This window comes from Pelecanus crispus, chromosome 1 (genome assembly GCF_030463565.1).
Source record: "Pelecanus crispus isolate bPelCri1 chromosome 1, bPelCri1.pri, whole genome shotgun sequence".
Lineage (NCBI taxonomy): Eukaryota > Metazoa > Chordata > Aves > Pelecaniformes > Pelecanidae > Pelecanus > Pelecanus crispus.
In genome coordinates this window covers 79,794,883-79,819,049 of record NC_134643.1, presented here as the reverse complement: position 1 = coordinate 79,819,049, position 24,167 = coordinate 79,794,883, and the positions used below count along the sequence as shown (strand labels likewise).

General features: G+C 45.3%; 1 protein-coding gene across 1 annotated transcript in view; it reads right to left on the bottom strand.

The window, feature by feature from the left end:
* The window catches only part of PRR5 (proline rich 5), a 53,648-nt gene extending 45,823 nt beyond the window's left edge, over nt 1–7,825 (bottom strand). The window contains exon 1 of the mRNA XM_075716158.1: nt 7,695–7,825. Coding sequence (XP_075572273.1) covers nt 7,695–7,825 — 131 coding nt within the window. The remainder of the gene's footprint in view (nt 1–7,694) is intronic.
* Between the last annotated feature and the right edge of the window lie 16,342 nt (nt 7,826–24,167).

Below are 24,167 nucleotides of genomic sequence, written 5' to 3'. Positions count from 1 at the left end.
AGGATATGACCCGCTGTGGAGAAATGCACAAGCAGATCAAAATAGGAACCATTATCCTCTTCTCTCTTTTGCTCCTTTGAGGACGTTTCCAAGGCGTTAAGCACTCCCTGCCACCACGCTGGTCCCTCTTTCCCCCCTACACCCACATGCACAGACATACACTCATGATCTAATCTAGCTTATTTTGGCTGGCTCAAACAGACACACTCAATTTACGATTATTTGAAAATTGGCAGCTAAATGTCTCCGGTATACAGTGAAGTGACTTGGGTATTTTAATATTATGAGTAATATGTGAAGTACGATTAATGTAGTGCATAAAACAAGCAGTCTTTACATGCTCTTCTGATTCGGAAATGAACTTTGCAATGTACCCTGCCAGCCTTCTGCAGAGAAGAATGACTAAACATCTCTCCTAGAAGCCAGCACTCTCTCTCTCCCCTTCTCTCTGGCACTCCTTTCTAAACGAGGGGGAGGTTTTCTCTTTCCAGCTTAACAGGTCCATTATTATTCCTCAAGAAATAAGAGAGAGCAAGCTTTTTCAACAAGAACTTAGGGGGACAGGTTGTGAGCATTTAAGTTATTGCCCATGTAGTAGAACTGTACCTACATAAAACATCCTAGCGGTGATCTTTTAATCTGCCTGGGATCTTCCTTGTAGTGAGGGACAACTGCCTTGTCCGGAAAGCAGGTCTTAGCCCTGCTGCGTTGACCAGCTGCCTCTCCTTCCTATCGCAGGCAGCAGCGCTTGCCTGCAGGGTGCAGGCACGCAGTTCCAGGCTGCAGGCGATGTGGGAATGTCACCATGATCTGGCCCTCCACGCTTGCTCAAGAGGCAACAAAGAGGAGTTGGAATAACCAGGACACTATCAGTGGCATAAGTTAGTGTCAGGATAATAAACAGCTAGCTTCAACCTTCTTAGTTACCTTAAGCTAATGAAAAAAAACAAACCCAACCCTTGCTTAAATCAAAGTAATGCTATGGTTTCTATAATGAGTGATTGTTTAAAAGGGTTTAGTCAGAATGGTACAACCTTTTGGTGTAAAGAAAATCCCAGCTACTACTTACACACAGAAGTCCTGCAAGATGTTTGAGGTGGGTGGATCACCTTTACTTGTGCCTGCGACCAGCCTCCACTGAGGCTTAAGTCAATAATGTATGTAATTAAACTTACATTTTAAGAGTTAACCTAAATTGGAAATCCCTTTTAAACAGCCTTCTGTAACTTTTTTACAACATGAAAGTTAATAATGGGTGCACTCGTGCACTGACATTACTCTGAACACCTTCCCTGTAGTTGCTGTGTGTGCAAATATGTGCACAAGAACACAGCACTGCAGAGGAGACAAAAAAGAGCCCAAAAGAGACCAAAAAAGGGTCAGCTCCTGAATTGCCCACGCTCAGTACTGAATAAGGTTCCAGTCTCCAATCAGGACCAGACCCCATATTGTACGTCCAGGGTTATAAATGCTTCTGGTTTGCTGTATTGTACCAACAGATACATTTTCCACAGAAGCTCCTACTCCTGCAGTGCTGCACTTTCTCCTGCTTAAGGAAATGAGCAATTTCTAACACTCCCCACCAGTATCTTCCGCTGGAACAAGGGGGACCTGGAAGCAGTGCACCTTTGAAACAAGCTACAGCCACCCTCACACCGTGAGAAAAGGCAAATCTCTGAGTTACGGGATTATGGTGTTTCTTGAAAGCACACCACCACCAATTCATTAGCCAGCTCCTCAACTGGTATGAACTGGGGTAAATTGCTGTGGAGTATTATTTAACCTGAGTCCAAGCACTAAGCACATCGTGCCGGCACCTCTCCATAAAACATATGCCATGGGTCACTCTTGGTCTGAAGACTATGGCTAGAAGAAGGCATATTGAGAGACCAGCAGCGGGGCACAAAGAAGCCTGGGAGAAGGCTTTCCACAGGTCAGTGGGTGGGCAGGGAAGACAGAAGCATGACTAGAGCAGGTTGGCTGTAGGAGGGGAAATCAGTATCAGAAAACTGCAGAGACCAGGGTTTTTTTTGGGGGGGGGGGGAGGGGGGGGGGTGCCTTTAGAATTAAGACAAAATGTCAGATGGCTCCAGCGATGTATTGTACTTATCTATCCCACAGCGGCCACAGACTGTCAAAAGAAAACTACCTACAACCAAGGAGGCACTCACAGCAACAAAAATCAACCCAGCAGCCTAAGAAACTTCACCTCTTTGGACGGACTACTCATTCTAGATTTGCCCGATCCTCCAGAGGAGGTGGTGGCTCCAGGACTCGCTATTTGGCCGCCTGAAACACGGGGAATGAAAGCTCCAGCGCACACACAGCGCAGACCTTCCCCACCGTTGTCTTTAGCATGAAGGAATCTGGAAGGCGTAAATCCCCAGAGTACAAAGTTGGATGCTCACTGATGGCACTCCCAACCAGCCTAACAACGTGAGTGCCAAGATGGGGAGGGTGGGGTTTCTTATTCTGATTTTTGCATAATAGAAAGCCACTGCCTAAGTAGCTCGATACCACCAAAACATACATTTCCCTTGAGTCACCAGCTGTCCACCCAGACACCGCTGCCTTTGGTGGGTGGGAGGCTGGCTCCCCCCAGCACCGAAGTACCACCCCTGTTCTTTCACTGAGGTTTTTAAGAAGCCAAGAAGGAAAAACTATTGTGATTAAAACACTGGTTTCTGCCAGGTCAGAATCAGTTTGTCCACAGAGCTGAGGAACAACTGCAAAGTTGGGCTCGCAAGTCTCTGAATCCTGACGTCCTGTTTGCTTCGACTGTCGCCATGGACCTCCCAGCTCGGTGTTTCCTGGCAAAGCAGATGGAGCGGCCCACGTTTTCATCCATGCACAGCACGCAGGTAATTTTGGTTCTCTAAAGCAGTCACTACGCAAACAACATGGGTGAAAATACCACAGCGTTTTTTATTTAGTGTTTGCAAATGCTCTAGGTGAAGTCCATCACTGAAAACAATGCTGTGTGAATAATCACACGCTGCGAGTACCGGGTAGTTAAAGGCAACATTTTCATTTTCAAAAGTGACTAAGTGACTTAGGGCTCATTTCCTCTGGACAGTTACAGGAATAGCTAATTAACAGTAATTAACCTCATACACTTGCATCAAAACCTCCTTGAAGACAGCCTTGCTCCAGAATAAAACCTCATTTTCCTGAATTAGCTTAATCCAACTGGGAAGAGCCCATTTTCAGCACAGCTTCAGTCCAGCTGCAACTCCACAGGCTTTCCATGAGGCTCTGACCCTTTCAAAATGAGCTTGCAGCTGCTAGTCCATCTACGTTTCTGAAATTTCTACCCAAGGTAAAGCAATCTGCAAAGAGGGACAGGCTGCAATTACGCACTCCATCATACAAGTGAAAATAAGCTGGTCTGCAAAACTCTGTCTTCAAAGAGTTTTGGAGCCATTAGTTCACTACCTACACCAACTATAAACACGACTCTTACATATGAAGAACTTGAGACAGACAGGTGAAGGGACTTCCCTGAAGTGTTACCAAGAGTTAGTATCTCTACAGAGTGTAAGACTAAGGAGATTTCGCCTTCCAATTATACCTGCATTCAAGCAAGTATAAGTATGTCTGGAGGGCTATGGGGAGCAGCAATTCTCCACCACCACCACCACTTTCTATTACTGTAGTCAAGGCTAGCACATGCTCCATGGTGCAGCGGTGGCTTCACCAGATGGGAAGCCCCCTTCCCCACCTGGTCCCTCCTCCCCACCCCGTAGCTTGGCTCTGTCTGCCCCCCATGCATGCACACGGCCAAATGCTCCAAAGAGGGCTCCAAATAAAGGGTCAGAAAAAGAACGTGATCCTCAGACCGGCAGAAACATTTCAAAATATTTCTAAATGAACACTAAATATTGGAAGAAAGAAAATTTCCGAGTAGAAGTAGTAGATAAATATACTGGTTTGGAATGTTTTCTCCACTAGAAAAGCTTCCCTGTGATCTGAAAAAACATTCATTTTTAATTAGAAGATGAAATGTGGTTCCCATGACTGTAAAAATTACAACAAGTTATTGTGCTTATTACAACCCTGTAAAAATTAGCCCAAACCATAAAACTCTTTCTGATTCCATATGTCTCCTTGGATTTACTGCTGATCTCACTAACATCACGTGTGTTTTCTTCAGTTTTTCTTCGCTATCTCCTACCCCTCCACGTTTCCATGAATTTTCCCCATTTTCTTACACCAAAGAGGATCTAAGTGCCTTTGACTAGAGGCTTTCCTACAGCACAACTCAGACAGTATCAGCTCCTGATTAGGCAGTCTGTACTAGCTCAGTCAGAATGAAAACCTCGCGATGGATTTTATTTGCCCTGAGAGGGGCCCCCCTGGCTTGCAAGCTCAAGATTAAAAACCCTGGGTTTCTCAGTCCAATTGGTTTAGTCAGCATTCAGCCCTCATTTTTTGCCTGAAGGAGAAAAGGGGGGGAGAAAAGGAATTGAAGACAATGCTAATGAAAAAATCTGAGCTATTTTAATCCAATGCAAATTCTCTGAGCTGTAATGAAACTGTATTGTTCCACTATGTTGCTGTTGGTTGCTAGTTAACGTGCACTGCCGGTATGTTGCTGTACAGATCTTTTGGGGTTCATGGGAAAGCAAGCTCAGAAAAAGCCGTGATATAAACTCTGATTTGCATAGTAGCAGACAGCAGCTCGGCACCGATTTACCTTTGATCTAACAGTGTCGAGAAGTTTTACAGCATTTTAGTTTGGAGGTGAAGGGAAGTTATCGGGGAAGAAGAGACTTTCCTTGCTAGCACTGAGTGCTACGTGCCCCAGCGCACTGAACCCTGTGATTAAGCTCCTGCAGTTTGCCCTCCCTCGGTGTCAGAAAGCAGCAGGCATCCTCTGGTATAAACAGTCTGAGGGCTGAGACCGGTCTGAACAGAGCAGAGGTGGCGGAGGGGACGTCACTGGGCAGCCAGATTGTAGCCACACGCAAGCTGACTGCAGAAGGGGAGCTGCACATCCTCCTCAGAAAAAGCCTGCGGTGATGGAGCTGCTACCTTGCAGAAGACCCCACCAGCAAAACTGCGGCTCGGCAGCGTTTCAGTGCGGTCCCCGGCAGGGCCGAGGCAGCATCCTCACTCCACCTCAAAGGGCTGACTTTCAGCACGGGATCAGCAGCCTCGTGTGGGGCAGGGCCTGCCGCGGCGTTGTGCTTTACCTCTCCCCACACCAGTTCTGATGAACTTGGTTGAAAGCCTCTTTCAAAAGCAGATACACACGTGCCACACCCAGGCACAGCTGCTAACATTAGGCAAGAGACCAGCAGACATTTAAATATAGAACAGCTAGGCTTGGTGAGAGGGAAGAGCTCCGCTGGTGCGCCTCGACTTCCTTGATCAGCAAGCTCTTCGCTGGATATTGCACAGAATGAAACAGCACAGGCAATCCTTCCGTTTGGAAGAACAAACATTCCAATAAACCAAAGTATGGTATGCTAGTCCTCTGTTGGGGTGTTTTAATTTTGCAGGGGAAATATAAAAAAAACCTTTCACAGCCCAAGATTTTCCAAACCCACCCGAGATCTCTGGTGAGTCAAAGTTTAAACGCCCAGTTTGCCACATCGACGTTACGGTCTCTCCAGGAGAGCTGAACACTGACTCCCTCAAGACCAGACCCTGTTACACACGCCAAGATGGGCACACACCGGTGATAGGCAGAAGCTACAGTGGATAACTTCTTAATAAAACTAATCCAACATCATTTAAGCCCTGGCTTTCCGGAAGATAAGCTCCGGAAAGAATACAAGTCTTTTTGTGCCTGAAAGAATTACCCTCACTCTCTCTTCCACTCAGGGGAAAGCCTTGGACTACTAGATAAGAAATAAAGGGCCTTCCCTTTGCCCAGGCAGCGCAACTGCCTCGTAATCTGCATTACTTGCCGTAGCTTTAGGTAGCTGTTAGCGCAGGCATGGGATGCCCACTTGACTTGCCACCGCAGGTAGCACCAGCTTTGCCAGCGCTCCCAAGGCGTTTCAGAGGCACGTGCCACCAAACGGCAGGGACGGCCCGGTGATCCCTGCACAGGGAAAAGGCAACCCGTGGCAGGAAAGCACAGTTAGGCCTGGGTTCATGCAAAGCAGCGACAGGATGACTTGCTGACACCTATTCCAGGAGCAGGCAATGGGACGGTTGTCTAATTTAGATGAAACACGCAGAAGTCTAGCTCACTGATAGGCAACCACTTCTGGCCAGAGCTATACCTGTCCTGTCCGAATTAAAAATAAACTCTTGCTCCGGCTCACTTAGGAAAACCCTCTGGTTTGAATATCCCCGAAGCCTGGAGCTCTCCCCCTCCCAGCAAGCCTGGTGCCTGACCTGCTCTCCATTCACAATCCGCCTCCACGGTTCCCTCCCCGCAAGCAAGACCTGGAAACGCTAATCCCTGCCAACAAACGCCGGCGGCACACCATCACGAAAAGGCTTTGGGGACCGTATTCTGTCACCTTGGTTCACACCAAGGAGTATCTTACTCCCTGCTCCTTCCCATGGGGCTACTGGCCAAGTGAAACCCCAACTGGCAGGAGCCAAGGTGGCCCAATCTAGCCTTTAATTACCACCACTATCCAGACCTCGGGGGCGACTCCAGGTCACAGAAATAGCATAGTATTTGAGCAGAAACTTGGTCTCTTCTGTGACCAGTACAGTTTCAGTGCTTGGTGTGCTGCTGGCCTTAAACAACTAATTCATAATGCAGGCATGAAACCACAAATCAAGCGGTGAGAGGGACAGAAGATGTGATATTTTATAATTTTTTTTTTTCTCAGAACTCAAATACCTTTGACAAACGTGTCTATGCTTCACTAGTATTTTTCTTCCTACAGCTGTACCGCCATACAATTATAAAACATTACAAATGATGCTTTCCAAGCTGTGACCCAGGAGATGACATTTTGTTTTCAAAAAGGACGTAATATAATTCCTAATGACTTAGAGACTTAGACTCATCTTTAAGGTGTCACCAAAACGGTCATTAAGATGCTTTCTGAGTATCTGTGCTCAGTGACACATTCTCAACAGAATGTTTGCATGGGATTTTTTTGGTCAAAGAGTAATAAAATTCAGATGTATAAACACAAGAGAGAAAATAATCAGGGCTTATTTTCCTTCTCCAAAGTGAGTGTGCTTGCGTGCGCACATACACACACACACACAGATATTTGTATTAACGTGAGTAAATTGAGTAGACTTTGTCATATTTGTATCAACAACCAGCAATATATACAGTTATGCAGATAAAAAGAATGTATTTTAATAGTCATGTATATGCAAATTTTTTTAACTAAAATAAACCAAATCAACCTCGAGTGAGAGTATCTAGATAGGCACAAAGACATAGCTGTAGCTGGACCCTTTGAAATAAGTCCTTGCCCGTCACAAGGAAGAGTGGGCTGAGCCATCTGCAGGAAAGGCTTTTTGCTATCAGCCTTCAGAGAAAGGTTAACAGCAATGGGAAAAAAAGCCGCTCCCGTCTTTTACTTGAACGTGAATTCTGGTACGTGTAGCGCACCAACGCAGAAGCCCGACGTACTGTAATCTTGCCAAGCTGGGAGCAAGGCAGCCCTTCCTGCAAGCCGACGGAGCGGCTACCCAGACGTTAATCACGGCCGCGGGAGCGCGGAGAGGCTGCAGGGGAGTCGGCACATCGTGCGAGACCTTACCTGTTCCAGGTAGCGTTGGAGCAGGCCCGTCGCTGCTGGGTCCCCCGCTCATCCAAGGCTGCCTGCTCTCTCTTGCCCAGATCACTGAGGCTGGGCGAACTCATGAACTTCAACCTGCGAAGAGTCCTCATGGTCAAATGTGTGTTTGCGCGTGGCAGCTACAGATACACCATCCTGTTTACACACACACACACGCAGCTGGAGCAGCAGCAGCGGCAGCAGCAGCAGCAGCAATGCGAGCAGTTCCCTCCGTTTGCTGTTCAAAAAAGAAACTTAAAAAAAAAAGAAGAGAGAACCAGTCTCTACGGAGCACACCTCTGCCAGCAAGAAAACAAACCTTTAATCAGATCAACTCTGACGTCATCAACTGTGGTTAATAATTTCTCCAGTCCTTTCAAAAAATAAAAGTCGAACTTCTGGCTGCCGCTGCAGCACTTTGAAGGGGCCCCTTGCAACTGCAGCTGCCCCGAGTGCGAGGGCTTCCCCTCCCCCTGTCCCCGGGCACCGCCACCCAGGAATCTCGCTCAGCGCCGAGGCGGCGTGCTCCACCTGTCGTGGGAACTGCTCGGCTCCTCCAGTGGCTTGGGGGGGTCTGCTAGCATTTCTCAACCTCTCCCTCCCTCTCTCTCTGTACTCATAAATGGAAATGAAACTGGAGGGCAACGGACAGAGAAAAAAAAAAAACAACAAAACCCAAGCAACCAATACTGACGCACTGAGACTTTATTGGAAAGTTTCATAACTGCCTGTGCCCTGCCACGTTACGACACTGCACACACGCGCTCTCGCTCCCTCGCTCATACATATACATACGCACGCTCCCGCACTCCCTCTCTCCCGCACGCGCACAGCACAGCCTCACGGCTCACCTGGGAGGCTGCTTCGGCTCAAAGTGTCACAGAAGCCACAAGACGGCAAGTGTTCGCAAGCAACACAAGCGCAGAATGAAAAGTGCTCGTTTGGGTTTCAGCATTTTGAGGAATTTTTGATGGTGCATAGCATAGAAAAGCCAGACGCTTTGCCTTTCTCTGCCTTTTTTTTTTTTCTTAAATCAAGATAACAGCTACACAACTAGGGGCATACTTAGTTTCTACAAAAGCCCCAGGTGTCTTATCTTCAAAGGAAAAATCTTCTTTCTCTCTCTGACGGCAGCACTGGAGCTGAAGGATATGCTGCTACAAGACTCCAGCCTGTGCTCAGCTCACTGTCACTCACTCGCGGTTCTGTTTTAAATTCAGGAGTCCCTGGCTCATCTGCTGGGAAGTAATGTAACAAAACAGCGATTAGCTTTCTCAGAAAAGAAACTGTTTGCAATTGTTTGCAAAAAAAGCCAGAGCGTAAAAACTGTTCTTCTGTTGCTACGGCACTGGTCTGCAGTCTGGTAAAAGCCACAAGGGCTCCTTGCAGAGTAACCTTCCACTCGCTGCACTACAGATGAACTTATCCTTTCATTTTTTCCCCACTTTCTACTTAGTCTTTTGACCTGTGATAACCCGTTGTCTAGATTTGGGCTATAATTGGATTTGTTTGTGTCCAAATGATATGGCAAAGCTTACATTACAGGAGGACTGAATTTCTCACAGTGAGATCTGCCCTACGTGCATCATTTACTGACCTATTTTAGTAAAAACCGATTCCTCTCACTACTCGCCCAAACTCAGCTAAGCTTATTGCATATAAATATTTGCTTCCAAAATCTGTATTTGGTATTACCTTCATAGGAAGCAGTTGCAGAACTACCTAGGAAAATAAATCCATTTTTACCTTGTGCTACTTTTAGCAGCAGTAGTTTTATCCAGCTGCTTGGATTAGTGTTATATTGATTGTCCTTCCCACACCAAAACCCTCAAGTATACAAATGAGCATCACAGTAGATGGCATATAACATTTCACTTCGGAAGGGACCTGTAGCACCACATCTAACCCACGTACAAAGACATCGCTATCCCTGGTCTCTTCCAGATGTTTAAATCCTTCAAACAAACGAACAACAATCCACTATGTACACAGCAGCAAAAGGAAAACAAACACAACAATATATGGCTGTATTCTAAGGAATGAGACGGCTTCCACAGCGTACAAATCAGTGACCAAAAATAGATGCAGCAGAACACTGCTTTGTTCAAATCGGACGACGGGCGCTCCGCTTCTGGGGATAAGACAGCCCGGGAGAGCAGGGGAGCACAACTCAGTCTAAGCTTCTGCTGAGGGCTCAGATAAATGTGCATCTAGCCTGTTAAGTGAAACAACTAGTTAGATAAACCTGTGGCAATATAATTCTATCTAATTTCATTTTCCACCTAGCTCAGTTGCTTTTCTGCTTCTTACTTGCTGTGAATTTGATAGGCCTAGCAAAATGTTATTATACTGGATTAAACCCTTGGAATTTTTAACTCTTTGATCCCTCAGCAGCACCAGAGACTTTATAAACTGTACCCTTATGATGCCAGTATGTCAGCAGCTACAGAATAATGTTTCATCTGCTTTTCTTCCTAAAATCCTCAACTTGCTAATTGACTGAACCCAAGGAGCTGCTGTGTCAACCTTGGATACGCCAGACAACACTGCAAAAAGCAGTACTTTGCTTCCTCATAAAATGCTGAATCCCAAGAGAAGAAAAAAAAAGGACCTCTCCATCTGCATGTTGAAATATTGCACCTACAGAAGTCAGACTATTTTTATGCCACCCCATCAATCTCAGTAACCAGGACTAGATTCAGAGTCGACGCATGCACAAAACACATGGGAGAGGCAGCATTCCAGTTTCCTGAAAAATTTCGGATTGAGGTACCAGAAGACAGGCTTTCTCTACACTTCCTCCTCCTTCCTATGATTCCACCTGACCAAATGCTGATTTATGATAAAATAAATCATTTTCAGCAAGGGTTATCTCCACCAATAATTACAGAGTCATACTTCACATATACACTGTGCTGTGTGTCCACGGACATCCTTGACTTCACAGCATTCATTAATTCAGCCCTGAGCAGCTCTTGGGTATGAAGGTAAAAGACACGATCTGCACTTCAGCGTTAAGAGTGAAGGAGAGAAAGGTGACTTGACTTGCCCAGGCCACCCCGTGAGCAGGTGGCAGAGATGTCAAGAGATCCCAGGACCTCCACCTCCCGTTCCAGCACGCTACTGAGGGGATGCAGCAGGGACTGGGTAGCCGGGGACTCCCTGGACCGGGGCAGCTGGAGGGCGATGCAGAAGACCGAGCCCCTCGCCAGGGTTTGCGGTGCGGCTGTTCCTCTGTAGTCACTTGTGAAGAGAGTTGTCGCAATACAGCACTGCTTCAAGATCGAGAGGCTAAGCGGCAGAGATTGCTCGCTATTGGTCATAGAGAGGGATAAGAGCACTGACCGGACTAATTGGGAGGGAGGGGAGGACGGGGGATTGGTGGGGGCACTCCCATAGGCTCAATAACGAGCTTCTTAAATAGAACAACTGCACTCAGCACATTTACAGAGCTGAGACTGTAAAGTACTGTTAGGTTAATTCATTTAATCCCAGCATGCTGTACACGATGCTAATACCACTATTTCACTCACAAGAAACCTGCAGCTCAAAGGTTAAGTGATTTAATCAAAGCCACACAACCACCTCAGTGTGGAAGGTACATCCAGCCCTAGCTCCTGCTCCCTCCCTTCCCCTCCAACATCTCTCCTCATAAAACCAGGCCTGTCTCTACTAGAAACCGTTCTTTCATCTGTGGGGCCCACATCCTGCGGGTGACTGCACGGCAAGTCCCGGAGCCGCCACAGTGCCGGAGACGTAGGGGAATTCTGCTCACCTGGACTTGCTTGCTGTCTTGAGGCCTAAAACAACGTACAGGTACATGAATATAGGCTGACAGCCCAAGAGGTTTTATGCTGTTATTACATGACAACGTTAGCATGCGGATCCAGGACCTTGTACCAAACACGGCTTTTAAAATAATCACCAAGGATAACTCTGTAGTTACCTACTGGTATGCCTGTAACGCCTGTAACATTCTCGCTGGGAGCTGTGGTTTAGAGATCGCATTGCTGCCCCTAGAAAATGTTTAAAAAAATCCAGACAGACCTCCCCAAGCATACACTTGGTTTCAAAAGAATGAGATTTGCTTAAAAGAAAAAGAAAAAAATTCCTACATTTTATTTGCGTAATGCTATGTTAATTTTTACAGTACAATCGTATTGTCTTCTTACGAGTTTCTTTTTGACCATGATGAGAGGGGAAAGGAAAGAAAAAGTAACGTTGATGAACGGGAACATTAAGAAATTCACAATATATGAAATTCATAATAAAGCTGCCAATGCTGTGACTGCTACGGGTCAATGTGCCTTCGGCTACACCATTCTGCTACTGCAATGACAGGTTAACACTGCAGTGATATTGGTGCCAGTGGGAGGATATAATCAGCAAGAGAATTTGCTATCTCAGCATTATTCACCAGAGCTTTGCTATGTAAAAATAACTCAATAAATATAAATTTTACTTGGGGGGGGGGGGGGGGGGAAGCCCACTACTTCACTTTATCTCCCCTCCTCTTTTGGAGAGGAGAGCAGAAATCCCTATGGAAATGCTGTATGGTGTATGCTCTGCAAGCTTAGAACAAAGAGGTAAAGTGTATCTATGGCAGAAAAGAGTTAAAAACCTCCCTAGACAAATGCACCTAAGTTTTTCATAAACCACACCACAAAACTTAGGGCATGCCTCAACACATGCCAAAGCTCAGGAATTAGTCTTCTGAAAAACCATACTTCTTAAAGGCACAGCACGTCCTGCTGCACCAGCAGAGGAGGGGCAAAGCAGGAGGCAAGAAGGAGATGTGAGTATCAGGAAAAAAATAAAAGGAGCAGAGGGGGAAATGAAGTTGCTAACCTTATGACTCATCAATTCCTTTGCTGCAATATCCACATAAAGCTCCTTTATCATCAGAAAACAAAGAATAAAGAGAATAAAGAAAGTATGAAACCAAACAGGCACTATTTGCACCCTTCCCCCTCCATCCCACTGACTCTCTGCAGCCTCTGAAGATAAAGGCACTCTCAAGGACAGCTTCTGCCTGTCGTTTACTGAGGCTGGTCACACAACAGCCTTAGTTTTGTTAGTCCTTTGCTTCATCTCTGGCCTCACCACGGCCAAGCTCTGATTTATAGGAGGGGACCTGGGCTTACTGGACCATCTCCCTAACCTCTGAAACACCCCCTGTGTACTCCCGAACTTCTGCATCCTGTGACCAATAGCGCCCACATGACCACAGTTGCCCCCTTTAGACAGAGCTGGGGTTTCTGCTCCTTCAGCTGCATGTAGGACTCACACATGGGGTTTCTTTGTCTTTTAGGCTGTGAAAAAGAAGAAATGCTCAAGACTATCTCCTTCCTAAGGAAGGAGAAGGCGACACCTCAGAAGAGTCCTTTGACTACCGCTGTAAAGTGATGCTCTGCCCCCCTCGCCATTTCTGCAGTAACACCTGCAGGCGCAGTCCATCCTACAAAGCTTCAGACCCGACGCGCAGGCAGCCACGGCTGCTGCAGTTCCACTGCCTGCCCTGGAGATACACTGGCTTGCACCAAACACGGACACCAGTAATCACTGCAACCTGCGGAGCATCAGGGCCAATGTCTTGGACCTTCCCTTACCAGTTTTGTTCGGTGTGAGGCAGAGCAGCATGAACGTGCCTCGCAGACTTTCTCAGCAGGAGAGACGTGCATCTGAACAAAGGACCTGCCGGACTGCAGTAACCATCCGTGTCTAGTTTCTTTTCACAGTTTTCTGCTGGATGACATTTCTTATCTGTTCACTGACTGTTTGAGCCTCTCAGTTGCCCCACGTCGCCCCCTTCCTGCTTCTCCGTCAACCCTTTACTCTTGTGCTCCCTCTTCCTTTCTTGTCTTTCTTGGTTAGCTAATTCTTCCTCAGGCAAAGTTTTTATATATAAAGGAAAGGGAAAGGAAAAAGAAAAAGGAGACAAAAACGCTGATACTAACAAAGCATTTGCAAACCACTCTTTGGCTGGCTCTGAGGGAATCAAGTCTTTGTCTTGCCTGTTTGGACTGTGAGCTCTTCTTTACCCTTTTCATTCAGTGTTTGTACTCCAGCTGGCAAAACAGGGCCCAGAACTCAGAATCTAAGTCCCCAGTCACCAGCCTAATCTAATACAGGTCATGAATCTAGCAATACCTGTAAGGAAAACTTTGCTCAAAGCATCCATGAAATCCCTTCCCCTTTGCCAGCAGCAGTTTTTGGTTTACAGAGCGTAACAATATAAGCAGTTCTTAAAATACAGTAGACAGCTAAATCTTTTATCCTTGCCCTTCAGGAGATAGGAATTTGGAGAGAATTAGGACAGGAATAGGCCTGTTACACCCCCATCCAAAATATCAAGCTTTCCATCAAATGGCAATTCCCCTGGCTTGCAATATCATTCCTCATTATCTCTTTACAGGTTCTGGGAATTAAAGACAGCACAGTGATCTGAATGAGCATGACAGTTATGTTGGAGGAGGTGAGGATCAATGCTCTGGATTACAGGACCTGCGACATTGCCACCTTTTCTATTCACATCACCTCCAAGGAAGGAGGTGGGTTTCCGAGCATCAGAGGTGCCTGTTCCAGGTTTCACTGCTGCCCACTCACTGAACTCACAACCCACTGCAACCAGCGGATACTCCAAGGCAAGCCCCCAACTTTGCTGTTAAATGGAAGTCAAACCTATAACTGTGATTTAGAAACTAAGGTCTCAGAGTTCTGATCAATAAGCAAATCAAATGTTTAAAATACTTTGTGCTCTTATTACAAGATCATGAGATAGTGGAAAATAAATCTTACAAAGTAACTGAGCTTGTAATGCATATGACTTTTTCCCCCCCTCAGCTCTATGTGAATTCTTTCCTAAACTGCCTATCTTGCAATTTTAATTGGATCCCAGAACACCATGACCTTGATGCAGCAGCTACAGTATCTCAGTGCTGTCTTCTGCAGTTATATATGGTACAGCGCCTTCCAAATCTGTGAACCCTGGGAGATCAGAATTGTGTGCTGCACAGTGCTATTTTTCCTATATCCAAACATTTCTGATTCAAGGTCTTCCCAGAAGGCTCTGATTGCCTTGGAAGGTCACCAAGATAAAGAACCCACTTCAGTAACTAGCTGAGTTTCTAATAAACTGCACTGGTGGCCAGCTGTTAGTTATGAGCGATATCCTGGCTTTAGTCTCAAAGCCAGGATATCACTTATGTGATATTCTCTCTCTATGAGAATGTGAGCATGGCTGGACCCATGAACCATACCTTGAGATTACTGCCACCTCCTGTGCATAAATGTCCTGGTTTCGGCTGGGATAGAGTTAAACCATGACAATAAGTCAGGGAGGTCACTTCAGTACTGAGCAATGCAAGAGACAGCTCTGCAAATTTGGGGGATCTTTGACTCTGGTGGTACTATGCTGCTGTTACTGAAGTGGTACTATAGCTCTCTGGAAGAAATCTTGTACTCCTGTAAAAGTCACAAAAGCCTGGCCTTCAATACAAAAGGATTCTTTCAGAAAATTTATCATTCTCCCTTTGCATCACAAGGATATTTTTCTGAATGGAAAAATCGCCAGAGAGAGTCTAAAGATAATCCAAAATTGCAACATCTAGCTGTGTAGTTGGGCTCTGTAGCATTCAGAATGGCGGAGCGTTCATTAGGAACTTAAAAATGGGGACCTTTTGCCATCTTTTCATACACACATGCTGAGACAGTCCCTGCAGACTGAGATACCAGGCAGTGGAAACAGCAAGGGTAAAAAAGGCCTTCATCATGGTAACTATTTTACACTTGTATCTTTAAATCTTCATTTCACCAGGTCAGCAGGTCCAGCACTATGACCTCCCAGTATGTATCATGTCACTGTTTTCTGAGGATGCTATGGGAAATAACTTATCTCAAAGGGCAGAGTGCTGGAACTTTTTAGACTCCACGGCAAGGTTTGGAAAAACTGCTTTCACTCTCACTCCAGCTCATCAGCCAGTCTCAATCTTCAATCAGACATCACCATGACATCACCGTTTGAGTTATCACCTGGAAGGAATGCCTCATTATTGAGGAGGTAGGGCAAATTCCATTACATTTCCTTCCAGAAAACATTTTTTTTCCCCACAAGGTAGCAACAACTAGGTAATTAGTCAAGGTACTACTCCCTTCCTAAAGTCAGCATAAACACCAGCCTCCTCAAGCTACTGAAGGATGTGGTGGAAGAACAGGTGTCATTCAGAAGGTTTGTGCTTCTTCAGCAGCTTTGTGGTATCCTTCCTGTCTCTCTTTCCTGATTAGTCCTGCTGCTCCAGCTTTCTTGTTCACCAGGCTTCCTTTAGTCATTTCAAATGATCTGTTCTCCAAACTCAGGCTATATTAACTTTTCATTGCAAAATATGTCAAGTTCTCTAAACGTATGAAAAACTAAAATTCCTGGTTTTTTTCCTTTTTCCTTCTCAAAAAAACGCTGGGACCACAAACGTTTTAGGCTTCATGGCATCAGGAGCTGTAGGCCATCCAGGGTCTTTCAGGCTTGCTGTTCTATGGCCAGCAGTTTGAAAGCCCACGCAGACTGAGCTCCCCCGCTCCAAAGCAGAAAGGTTGAAGGACTTATCTCGAACAAGGCTCCCAGGTGCTCCACTGGACCACAGGGATCCTGCTACCAAAAGCCCTGGGCCATGTTTCTAGGAGGCATGGCTCCTTCATACAGAAAGCCATAGGCCAGGTAGTCCCAGGCTTGCAGCCAGCACTTGCTCGAATCTCTTCCTGAAGAGCACACTCCATTTTGGGAATGTCATTGGAAAAATTAAACAAACTGAAAACCTCTCATGAGCGGGGAAGCCTGGACTGTGGTGAGCCCCACGCTCAAATCTCTGTCTCAAGTCCTGTTAAGATATTTTGGTCTTTATAAATAGGTTGGTACCAAACTTCACCAACTTGACACTTTCATGGTGAGACAGAGTGATCGCTGAGGGGAGGATCACAGGAGGACGGACAAAGCTCGGCCTCACGGAGAAACCGCAGCCTTTGCTCACCCTGACTCTTAAAATCTGACAAACCCGTTTGTGTCAGCCCACTATTTTTTTTTTTTTTGTTTCAGCCCATCTGCACCACATGCCAGGTTGCAGCCTGATGATGGCCGAAGGGCTGAAGACCTGAGGTGATGCAGGCGCCTGGGAGGGCGGCCGGGCCGGGCTGGGCCTGTGCGTCCCCCTCAGCGGCATGGGGGCTGCTGTGGCGGCACTAAGCACCGCCACCCATGGGCGCGTGGGGAGAAAGCCCTGAAAACAGCCACATAAACCACAAAAAAACCCAATAAAGAGGCATCATAACACCTGGGAGGACGTGCCCCCAGCCACGTTGCTTTTAACCAGATTTTAACTTTTTGACAGAGCCCCTCATGACTTGCTCCGGCCTCCTTCGGGCAGGACGCATGTATCCGCCGCCCGACCTGAGGAGCGGCCGGCAAAGGAAGCGGGTTTATTCCTGCCCGCCGGAGGCGACCGCCCGCCCGCCGGCCGGGCCGGGCCTGCCCCGCTCCGCTCCGCTCCTCGGCCCGACACCGGCGGCAGGGCGGGGAGTGCCGGCCGCCGCCGCGCCCCCTGCCGGCCGGGCGGCCGCGCCGGCCTCGGGGGAGGCGACACAAAATGGCAGCCAGGGCGGCCCGCCGAGACCCCGCCGCCTGACGGCTGAGGCCGGCGGCCCCGTGACTGAAACAGCTTAACCCCCGCAAACATTTAAACACCGACTGCTGTTCTGCCACGTGTGGTTTTTCTAATAAAAGATGTCTGTCCTTTGGTTTTCCAGATGGCGCGAGAGGGGCAGCAGCAGCAGGGCAAACACAACAGGCAGGGCCTGTCCCTGGTCCCCTGCTCGCTCAGGCGGCTCCCAGGAGCAGCGGCGTGTCACCCCCTGTTTAGAGGGGGACAAAAATCTGGAGCCAGCTCCTGAGGGTCCCCTGTACCCCTCCCTGATGGGAGATGCTTCCCACAGGTCACTCTCATGTCCCCGGCAAGCGAATAAAAACCTCCTTGCCTCGCACTTTTGCGGTTCCCCACCGCCTGGCATTGAATGGGGGGCAAAACAGCATTATGTTTTTAAGTGTTGATTTTTTCCTTCCCACCCTTTTGAGCCACAGCCACCACAAGCCGGTGGTGGTGAGGTGGGTCGGATCGGCAAGGCGTACCAGCGGCTTCAAACCAGCCGGGGCATCCGGGCATTTCCAGGCGCCACAGGGGCTCCCCCACCATGCTCCAGGCTGAAAAAGCGGCCATAGCACTGCCAGCCTTCCAACCTTGCCATTCATCTGCTTTTCACCAGGACACACATCCATAAAACTTTAGTCCCTGTGGTGATATTTTGGTGCCTGGTCAAAAGATAGAGGGAAGCAACCTTGGGGTTTTTTGCCCCTTTTCTTCTTTTTTCCTCTAAGACTCCGAAAGGTCAGATTTGGAATTAATTTTGTCCTGTGTAATGTTTTGGCTTGGTTCATATTTATTCCAAGTGAGTTCACCCATTTCTACTGCAGAAATAAAAGGTCATAAAACCAGTAAATTCTCTCTCTCCTAAAAGGGGTGAATCCCTTCTAGGGAGTGAATCACCAGTGAAGTGTACTGAAAGAAAAGAAAATGCAAAAATATGTTCTGTGGTACTGTAATCACAGCTGGGTGAAATTATAAAATGCACAAGGGCACTCTGGATGCCATTTGCTTGCATCAATTTTTAAGCTGTCTGTTTAATTTGATTGATGAACATAGGGAGAAAAAGTAAAAACTTCTAATCTTTCTGGTAAAAAATAAAAAAAATAATTTAAAAAAAAAGCCATCTTCCTTTCTGCAATATTTGGCTATGCAGCAATAGGAGCCAACACAAAGATTTGGGCAGACTGGGAAAAGGGAAGAGGACAAGGAAGGGGGAGTTGAATCACTTTATACATAAAATAAATCTAAACCAATCCTGGCCCTCAGCTAATACTCTGCATGTTAAAAAGGAGATATGTACGTGTATATATGTGCGTGTCATGATGTTAGTTTTATTAGTCATCTGTTTTAGAGATTGTCTCCAACAGAAACTTTTGGATCCAGATTTGAACATTGTGAGGAAGGAGCATATCCAGAATTGAACTTTTGACTCAGACTGGCATAAAGATAAACAGCTGGTTTTAATCTAGGTTTTTGGTTCATTGACTCCATTTGGGTTTCCTTGGTTTTAGTACAAGAATTTAGCGTGTCATACGAAACGTAAATGCATCTAAACTTACTCTGCTGGAATAAAACAGAAATTTTCACTGTTCATTTACTGTAGAACTTTGCTTCCTACCTATGCTTTCAACAGAAAATCTTCTTGGTTCAAATGTTTTCAAGTTTTTTTTTTTAAAGGCAAAAGGCTTTCCAACTCTACTGTTGGTACCCAGTAGTGTTAAAAAAAAAAAAAAAAAAGAGCCTCAATTTTAAAGATTAACTCCTTAATACTGTGTAACAATTTTTCCCTATGAGAGGGCCAAAACCAAAGGGATCCAAAATTATTAGATACTTTGTTAAGTACTAGTTAAGAGGTTTAATGAAAATGTGACCAGGACTCATTTGCATTTATCTACATACTTTTCTTACTACTTTTTAATGCTACCTAGTCTTCAATATCAGGTGCTGAAACAGTCCAATTTCAGTTCAAAAGCAGAACACAAGTTCTAAAGAAATACAAAATAATCAATTTTCAAGCCCACATCATGATTTTTTGTGCCTGGTATATGATTTTTAAGCCCTTATTTTGGTAATCCTCATTATTTAACTTTTGGAAGATTATTCAAACCTCTGTGAGGTGACCTGTCCTCCTTTGCTCAGCTCTATGAAAGTTGGTTGGGTTGCCTTTGTGTGGAGTTAGGGAAAAAAACAGGAATGAAAGATACCATTTTCACCTTCCTTTACTTAGAGCAAAATTAAATGTAATAAATGTAAGACACCAGCTGTTATATAGTTGATAGTTATTTTACATACAGCTAGATACGCAGATCGATAGAGTATTTATGCTTTTATCTACACTTTAGTACTGTCTGTATTTTACTGAGATGGTAAGTAAGTAACAGGAAGAAAACTGGAAATAACATTTGAAGTAATTCCTTCCTTTTGATTAAATTCTCCATGAGAGCTGTGAAGAGAGAGGAGACACTTGTGACCGCAGTGACAGCAGCGTAGTGACCTGCGAGGTCAGAACTGGAAGGTGCAATTAAGACACTCTTGTGATAAAGTTCAGCCACTCTAGCTTGGCCTTTCCATTTTTTAAGCTCATTCAGCACTATCTACTAGGAAATGGGGTAATGGACATCAGGAGAGCGATGTGAGAGATGTGTACAAGCACAAGTAGAGATATACAGGAAAATCCAGGCCTTATTCTGTAGTTGCTGGGGAAAACCAGGCACAAGCAGGGTCCACTTCATTGCACCCTATAAAGGATATTTAAAATTGGTCAGTTAAAAAGGGGCGCGCCTGTTCTCTCCACCAATTATAAGGAGAACATAATGTGAGTAGTTCAGATATGGATATGGTATTCCAAGCTGTAAATACCTAAAATTAGAGGAGATTAATGCCATCCCCAGTCTCTTACTGCCTGGTTGATCATGATATAAATGTAAACAATCTGGCATCCAACTAATGAATGTTTCACTTCCTCAAGTACATGCTCTGACCCTAGATGAAGAGACCTTTGCGAGACATCTTTGGTTTACAAGCTCAGTTGGTATTTCAAGTAGGGAGATACTAAATTAGGAGTATTTCTAGGAGAGTCTGCTGCTGACCAAAGGCATTGAGGGATTGGGAGAAAAGGGGAAAGTCTGCAGCCTTCGTGGGACAGCCTCAACAGAAAAGCAAATGGGATTTGCTGGTTAAGAGCATCTTCTGGCTAGGGAATCAGCTGAGATTCTAGGGAAGAGTTGAGCCGAGAATAACGCCCACTCCAGCAGTGGACAAGGAGAACTGAACAATAAATATACTGTCAGGTTCTCCTCTTTGTATTGGAGGAGGAGAAAAAAGGGAGCAAATAAAGAGTTACAGCTTTACCAGGGACTTCTCATAATAGTAATTACTAAAAGATTGAGTGCTTATCAACTGTGACACAGTAAACATTGCTAACCTCCTTTATTATCTCCTCACTCTCCCACTGACTTCTGTCTCCTTGTGAGCACAGCAAACACGTTACTTTGCTGTTTCTGATTAGGCCCCTGCCATGCCAAGACTTCTGTATGTGCCCGATTTGAAACCTTTGACATTTCTGTGGAATAATATGGGACTCTACACACCCAGAAAGTAAAGCCTATGTACAATGATTACAAAGGCCATGGCCTGCAGATGTAAACAGGGGCCTGAAACATTCAATGCGTGTTTTCTATCGTCCCTGTTACAGTAGGACCAGACTCCTAAGACCTTTAAATTATATCATACCACAATGAAGAGCAAATAATAAATGTAACTGTGAAAATATGCACACTGTTGGAATACAAACTTTGAATACAGTGCTGCGCTTAAAACCATAAGCATCACTTAAAGTCTGTTATATTGCCAGCAACCGAGAAGTTACGGCTTTTGCAATAAAAAAAACCCAAGTGGTTATAAAACGCTGGGTTTGCAGCAGGCAGGCAGTGTTTTTTCATAATGCATTGGTATTTCCAGTCAGCAAACACTCTGTCAGGGTGGTGGCGAGTTGCTCAAGGGGTAATGTCTACTAATGCCTCCTCACATGGCAGGAACTCTGATCTGACTGTCCATCATAGTAAGGTTACAGATTACATCGTAATCTATAAACAGTTTACAGTAGGGTAGTTTGCAAATGCTCCACTAAAAACAGAAGGCAAGCACATGTCTCTCTATTTACTGTGAGGGGCAGTTATTTACAATACCAAGAATAAAAAGTTTAACAATGAACAAAACAAAGATGGAGCGTTCACAGTGAACTTTTCGAAATACTTCAGTAAAGCATTAGAGCAGCTTTTAGTTCTGCTGGCGATGGCTGCATCCTCTGAACAGCAGTATCTGGAGTTGCTGCTTACAGAACTCATCTTTGGTAACAGATTAGTTGGTAGATTGCTAACTTAGTTAACAGCAGATGTGGGTATTTGTTTTAGAGAATGTTGTAAAGTTCATGAGCAGAAATTTTCTGGGTATGCTTGAAATAACATGGGCAGAGGTAGCAGGGATTTCGTGACTGAGTTATACTCAGATTCTTCCCTCAACTTTTCCAGAGGAATCACTTACAAGAAGAGCAATGCCCATACCCATACTCTTCATGACCTGGGACTATCAAGTTCCTGCTGTACAATGCATAGCTGTCAAACACCCCCTCTCTGCTACTGGTGCTGCTAACGCTCTTTTTGGGGAATCCAGACTGGCAGTAGGTAACAACACCCAGGAAATCCTTGGGGAAAAAAGTGCAGCACAAGTGAAAATGATTTCTCTCACTTCTAAACAGCTGTGGCCAGTTTGAAGACCAAGCTAAATTCTGCTGTAGGTCACAGCCTTGCACTGGATTATGGTGCAAGGCTCCGGCGGGAGCTGCAGATTATAGGGTACCATTTACCCCTGCAGCTTGAGATGAGACCAAGTAACCACTGTAACAAAATCCAACTACCACTGCAATGAAGTAGCATGGAATAAGCATTCCCATCATTTACCGTCTGACACAAACTGGGAAGAAAGCATGCATTACCGCCAAGTAAATCAAAACAGAAGTTTTCAAGAGTGAACCCTTCAGAAAAGACCTCTTTGCTTAGAAAACACAGAAAAAAAAGTTGAAGCCATGGCACAGGTTAGATTCTGCAGCTTAGTGATAAAGTAAATAATTTTTTAAGAGAAAATAAGTCTCTTAATATGTTCAGGAAGAAAAATTTTTTGGAGGAGGAAACTGGCACTTGTTTTCTGAGAAAATTTCTAAGTTGCTGTGAAAAAATAAAAGCTACTACATGCAATGATAATGTTAAAAGAAAAACAGAACAACATCAAAGACAGATTAAGCACATTTACTTTCCTTTCACATAAATGCACACACGCACTCCCATACACACTCTCCATTAATAACTAGCCTTTACTGAAAGTGATTTCAAGAAATCGGTAAAATTTCCTCCTTCCTAAAAACCTTGAATCTCAAACGTGGATCCAATTCTAGCAATGAATAATAAGGAACTCTAGAGGGTTGCGCCAAGCACCTCTGCAGAAATAGCTGCAGCTGTGTAAGATATTACTACCACTCAGCTGTTCGGTGCCGCTTCTTGCCACACCCACACGTACATCAATCATATATAGGTCATTTCAGAATTCCTCATACGCTTCAGTGCACAGTCAGCCAGGGCAGCTTACTCTGTTTCTGCAACGGTTGTCTGACTATGATCTTGCTGAACAGTATCTGAACCCTCTCACTCAGCTCGAGGTCGCCGTGGCGGGTAACACTCAGGTTTTTGCATCACCCATTCTGGCTCTCTACTTCAGCGTTTTTTTTTCCCAAGGACACAAAGTTATTTAGAGGCTCCTCTCAGAGAGCAGAAATTCAAGCAATTTTCTGTATTGCTTGCTCACAACCCTGATTCAGCTGTAAATAGATTTGCAGCTGAAAGTCCATGCATACCATTTTTTAAGCTGCACTAAAGCTAGAGGGATGTAGACTGACACAAGCTGACATTAAAAATCACGAAGTACTGCTTTGTTATTCAGATATTTTTCTATGGCAGAAAATACAGTTGGTTCTGTGGAAAATTTTGGAAGACAGATGTTAACCCTAGTGAGTCCAACAAAACGAACTCTCCAGGTGTCTGAAATTGGAAACGTTTTCCAGTTGCAAATAGTGTTGCAGAAATATGAGCTTACCTGGTAAAGGGAGAAGAAAACAGGACTGAACAGCAAACAAGGAAGACTCTGCAGCAGGTTTCCAAGAGTCACATGACAATTCTTGACAGGCGATACAATTTGGTTGAAAAAAGTCAGCCCCTTGCAAACAAGGCAGCTCTGCAACAAAAGATGAACAAAAAGTAGTATTGCACATACTGCTGTTCTAGTAATTATTTCTCAAGAGTGCACTAATAAGCTCATACACAACACACGCAGAAGTGAAACAAGTGCTGTTCCATCTCATCACTGATAAAAATGAACATTTCTTCTTGCACATTTCCCTTTTCTGTTTTGTTTTCTTTGGGGGGAGCGATTCATTGACACCAATGCTAAGAGCTACACCTATCACTAAAGAGGATAAGAGAGTTTCCATGAGCACACACAGTGCAAGTAGTTCTGGGCCCCAGCACTGAAGAGGTGACAGAAAAAGGTTTGAAATACGCTGTGTGATCTGCAGTGATCACCTTTGGAGAGCAGCTGTCCTGTAAGGCCCAGAAAAGTCTTAAATGCATCATTTAGAAATACTGGAAATTCTTTCTTGAGGACTTCAAATGATGGTCATAGTATCACTGCCTGTCCTGAGCTGGTCTTGAAGTGCCTCTCT